The sequence below is a fragment of the Chaetodon auriga genome, chromosome 1, assembly GCF_051107435.1.
Source record: "Chaetodon auriga isolate fChaAug3 chromosome 1, fChaAug3.hap1, whole genome shotgun sequence".
Taxonomy (NCBI): Eukaryota; Metazoa; Chordata; class Actinopteri; order Chaetodontiformes; family Chaetodontidae; genus Chaetodon; species Chaetodon auriga.
In genome coordinates, this window is record NC_135074.1 from 33,288,315 (window position 1) to 33,292,500 (window position 4,186).

At 49.0% G+C, this 4,186-nt stretch overlaps 1 protein-coding gene across 3 annotated transcripts in view; it reads left to right on the forward strand.

The window, feature by feature from the left end:
• Nucleotides 1–373: 373 nt before the first annotated feature.
• Nucleotides 374–4,186, forward strand: part of zdhhc1 (zDHHC palmitoyltransferase 1) — an 11,863-nt gene continuing 8,050 nt past the window's right edge. Inside the window, exons 1-3 of one of the 3 annotated variants that reach the window (XM_076736142.1) lie at nucleotides 374–1,012; nucleotides 1,810–2,029; nucleotides 2,767–2,942. In XM_076736142.1, the coding sequence (XP_076592257.1) occupies nucleotides 1,811–2,029; nucleotides 2,767–2,942 (395 nt within the window). In that variant the 5' untranslated portion in view covers nucleotides 374–1,012; nucleotide 1,810. Of the gene's footprint in view, nucleotides 1,013–1,695; nucleotides 2,030–2,766; nucleotides 2,943–4,186 lie in introns of all 3 variants that reach the window. The other 2 variants (XM_076736143.1, XM_076736152.1) reach the window with 2 other exon arrangements.

A 4,186-nucleotide genomic window follows, 5' to 3' on the forward strand; every position in this document is an offset into this window, starting at 1 on the left:
GTGTAGTTCTGTGAGTGTTTTCCTGTTGAGTTGTGTGTATTTGTATTTCCTCATCCTGCATCATATGATACTGCTCCATGTTACGACCTTTCCTCATTTAAAATAAACATGTTATGTTTTGTCTGTTCCTGTTCGTTTGCATTCAGTCTTATCTTATCTTATCTTATCTTATCTCATCTCATCTCAACTTATCTCTCGTCTGTTTTAATCGCTAACGTTGTACATGTCCGTGCAGCTGCTGCCCTCTGCTGGACTTAACACGTTCTCACAGCCGACAGGGCCTGAAGACTGCTCTCAGATCAGTTTACATGGATACCAACCAGTGGGCGGGCTCAGTTACAGTGACCAATGACAGCGGATCTGGAGCGTTACCAAGGAAACGGCGTACAAGGCTAGAAGACGGCGGGGCAGCAGCAACCAGGCTAACGGGCTAACTAGCTAGCTAGCGGATAGTTGGAATACCAGCGACCGTCAGATTTTTATAAAGATCTTCCCCGTTAAAATTCGACGCTGCAGCCCGGCGTCTGATTCGTGCTCCGCGGTCACCGTTTCACCGTCTGTCGACGTTAGCTCGCGGGCATGGCGGCAGCGGTGTCCGGCTAACGAGGCTAGCTGTAGCTGTCCGCGGATGGATTAGCTCGTTAACTAGTCACCGAAACTGAAGCGCCGATCTCAATATCATCCGGATAATAGTTACAAAACATCCGCAGGCACCGCGGGCGATGTAGCCGGTTGGCAAGGAGCTAACTCAGCTGAGACGGATCGTGTCTTCTGCCAGGATGGATGTGAGGTAAGCTAACAGCTGGACTGGTCTGCCGGGTCTGGTTCTCTGGACGGAGCCTGCCTGCCGAGTAGAGTCAAGTGCTGCTCCCCAGCAGCAGCGTGGTCCTCCCGAGTCGAGGAACAGCAGAACTCCTTGCCGCCGCTCAGGCCCAGACTCCGGGATGAAATGAGACGCAGCGGACCGGAGGGCCGAGCCACATCCCGAGTCCCGGTAATCCGTGCTGAGCAGGTGAGCTCCCTGTCGGTCCCGGTTGAACCTCTGGTGCTGTCAAAGGTTCGCACCGGCTGTTCTGTTCTGGTTCTCGTAGTCAGAGTTCATGGGTTCATGTTGGTCTTGATAAAGTGATTAATTCTCTTCCCTGTGATGAACTCACTGATCATTAGAGATCAAAGCTTCTGATTATTCTTATTACTTTCTTCTTATTATTTTTCGATCTGTCTCAATGAGGCCTGCAGCTAATACACCATGTCAGTGTCTACATATTAAGAAATGTTCACAGTTTTCTGAGATGATTTAAAAGAGAGACTTTAAAAGACAGATGAGTTAAAGGAGAGAAAAACTGGATCTGTGGGCTTTGGACTGAATAAGACATTTGAAGATGTCCCTTTGGACTCTGGGAGACTGATGGACATTGTTTCCTGAGATGGTCAGTCAATAAAATAAGCAGCAGATAACTGGACTGTGAACACGATGATTCGTTCTCATTGATCATCAGAACAGATGCAGATTCGTTTTCTGTGCTGAATGATGAATCGACGCGTCGACCGACCGGGTTGTGTTTGTTCGTCCTCCGAAAGCAGGATGAGCTGCTGGGTGTCGGGGTGATGGGGCTGCTCCTGTCCGATACCCTCCACCCTGAACGTGGTGTGTGAGTGGGTCACATCACGTCGTGTTTTGTGTTTCCTCTGCAGGTCGTATCCGGTGATGGTTAAATGATTATAAAGCAGCTGATGTGTTGCTCATGTGATGAAGAACAAGCTCTCTGACTGAAAACAAGAAGTCTTGGATGTTGAATCTGTGTGCAGGATGGACGTGTGCTGTAGGAACCCGAACCGCACGGCGCCGGTCGGCGAGGACGGCCCACAGCGAGCCGACGTGCCGCTGTGCTCCCGGACCAACGGCTGGAGCTGGCCGCCGCACCCCTTCCAGCTGCTGGCCTGGCTGCTCTATGTCTACTTTGCCGTCACCGGCTTCGGCGTGTTCGTCCCCCTGCTGCCGGCTCACTGGATCCCCGCAGGCTACATCGTATCCTTAGAGTTCGCAGCCATACGATGGAGCGTCAGGGCCACTGAGGAAAGGAAAAGGCTTCAGAAGAAAATCACAGATTTCAGGTTTTAATGGTCGGTAAGATGATACTGATGACCTGAAGTCAAAGGTTTCACCAGGCTGCAGCGTGGACTGACAGCCAATCATAACACATACAAATGATAATGATAAAACATAATCCAGTCCACCTAATCCAAGCACAGGATGACTGATGATCTTTTCTGTGGGGGTGACACCGTCCAGGGTCCCACCCATGGCTTCGCATCAGTCCACTGAGCTTCAGGTGTTTTATGAGGAAGGAGAAACTGTCACACAGTGAGTTTTCCTCCGGATGTAAAGAGAACTTTGGTTTGTTGATGAGAAGCTTTATGTCCTTAAATTCTTGAATCTCTTGTGATATTTTCCTAACAGTGGCCCTACAGCTCCATCCTACAGTCACAAATGCTTTATTGTTTGATTTCACTGTTGATTTACGGATTTAGCAGCGTTGAGTCTTCTAGTGTTCGAAAGCCCCAAAAATCTCAGCTAAAGTGAAACTGAACACAGAGGAAACAGAGCAGAGGAAGCTTTAAGAAACCTGACCGTACGATAATAGTCTGTCAACAGAAACACCTGCATCGACGCCTTTGATGAGGAATGCTAAAGTCAGGTCATGAAAATGATCCAGTGGGCCAATCATGCTGCAGCGTTTGTGTTGAGTCCTGATCTGCCATCAGTGTACGGGCGTCATGTTCGTCTGTCACCTGTGTGTCCACGTCATGGCCGTGTCCATCGACCCGGCCGACTACAACGTCAGGACAAAGAGCGACAAAGGTCCGATCCCCGTGTTCGACCGCTCCAAACACGCTCACGTCATCGAGAACTGCCACTGCTACCTCTGCCAGGTGGACGTGTGAGTAAGACGCTGCTGAACACACACACCTCTGATCAGTATGTCTGCTGCTCACCTCAGATCAGGTGAGGATCTTTGGAAAGCCTAAAGCTCAAAGTTTGACCCGTCCAAAGGGACAACCATGCAGACGCCATGCGACAGATGTCTAGATGTCTTCTAATTCAAGCTGCGCTGCATGAATGAACGAGCATCAGTAAAACGTTGTGCTCTGAGCTGAGAGCAGAATTTAAACTTGTCGCCTGCTAACATTCGTTTATGGATGTCTCAATCCTGTCATTGGATGACGTGTCAGGAGGATTCAGCCAATGGCTGTTGAGATATTTCAGTGTGAGGCGAAGTGTTGCTTCATGTCAAGCTAACATGGCTAATAGTGAACAGACAGGTGTGTTATTCCACCTGATTGTTTCCTCCAGAGGGTGACTCTGCTCTCAGTGGAGGACAGAGTGTCTCTGCAGGTCCTCCCTGTTTACACACACACACACACACACACACACACTCATCATTACCCCGTGTCAGGCATCACTATGGGGAGACTCGTCCCTGCCGTCATCTTTGTCTCTGACCCTTTAAGGAAGTGCTGACTTCTTCTTCTGCTGGTAGAAAGCTCGGCTGGCTCTCAGCGTGGTTCATGCAGCCGCTTCCTCCACATGGTGTAAATAATGAAAGAGCTCACTGAAGGTCTGATGTGAACCATTCTGATAGGTTTGATTCTGAGCTACATGTAAGGCCTCAGAAAACCAGGTCACTGGTTGGTTGGCTGGTTTCTCCCAGGAGGACTCAGAAAAGTGGGTCAGAGGAGCCATCACACAGACATAGACCTGGTCCAGGAGAGACCCGAGCTTCTGTTTGACCAGTATTAACATCATTCAGAGCAAGAGGAGGAGCTGCACTCACAGAACATGCAGAGAAAAAGACTTTACACTGTTCAATGTTGGAATTATTAGAAAGAATTATTAGTTATTATTGTAATTACAGCATGCCAAAGTGGACGATGAACACATGAAATCTATGATTTTTGTCTCTGATGATGAACAGAATGTAAAAACATGACAGACATCCTCTGTTCTGACGTCCTTCAGCATCTCAGATCAAAGTCCTGTCCCAACAAACACACCTGGAAACATCTGTCTGTCACTAATATTCAGCATGTAATGAAGCCAGCAGAGGGCGCTGGAGAGATGCTGTGCAGGCTAACAGAGTGTGTGTGTGTGTGTGTGTGTGCGTGTGCGCGTGCGTGCGTGCGT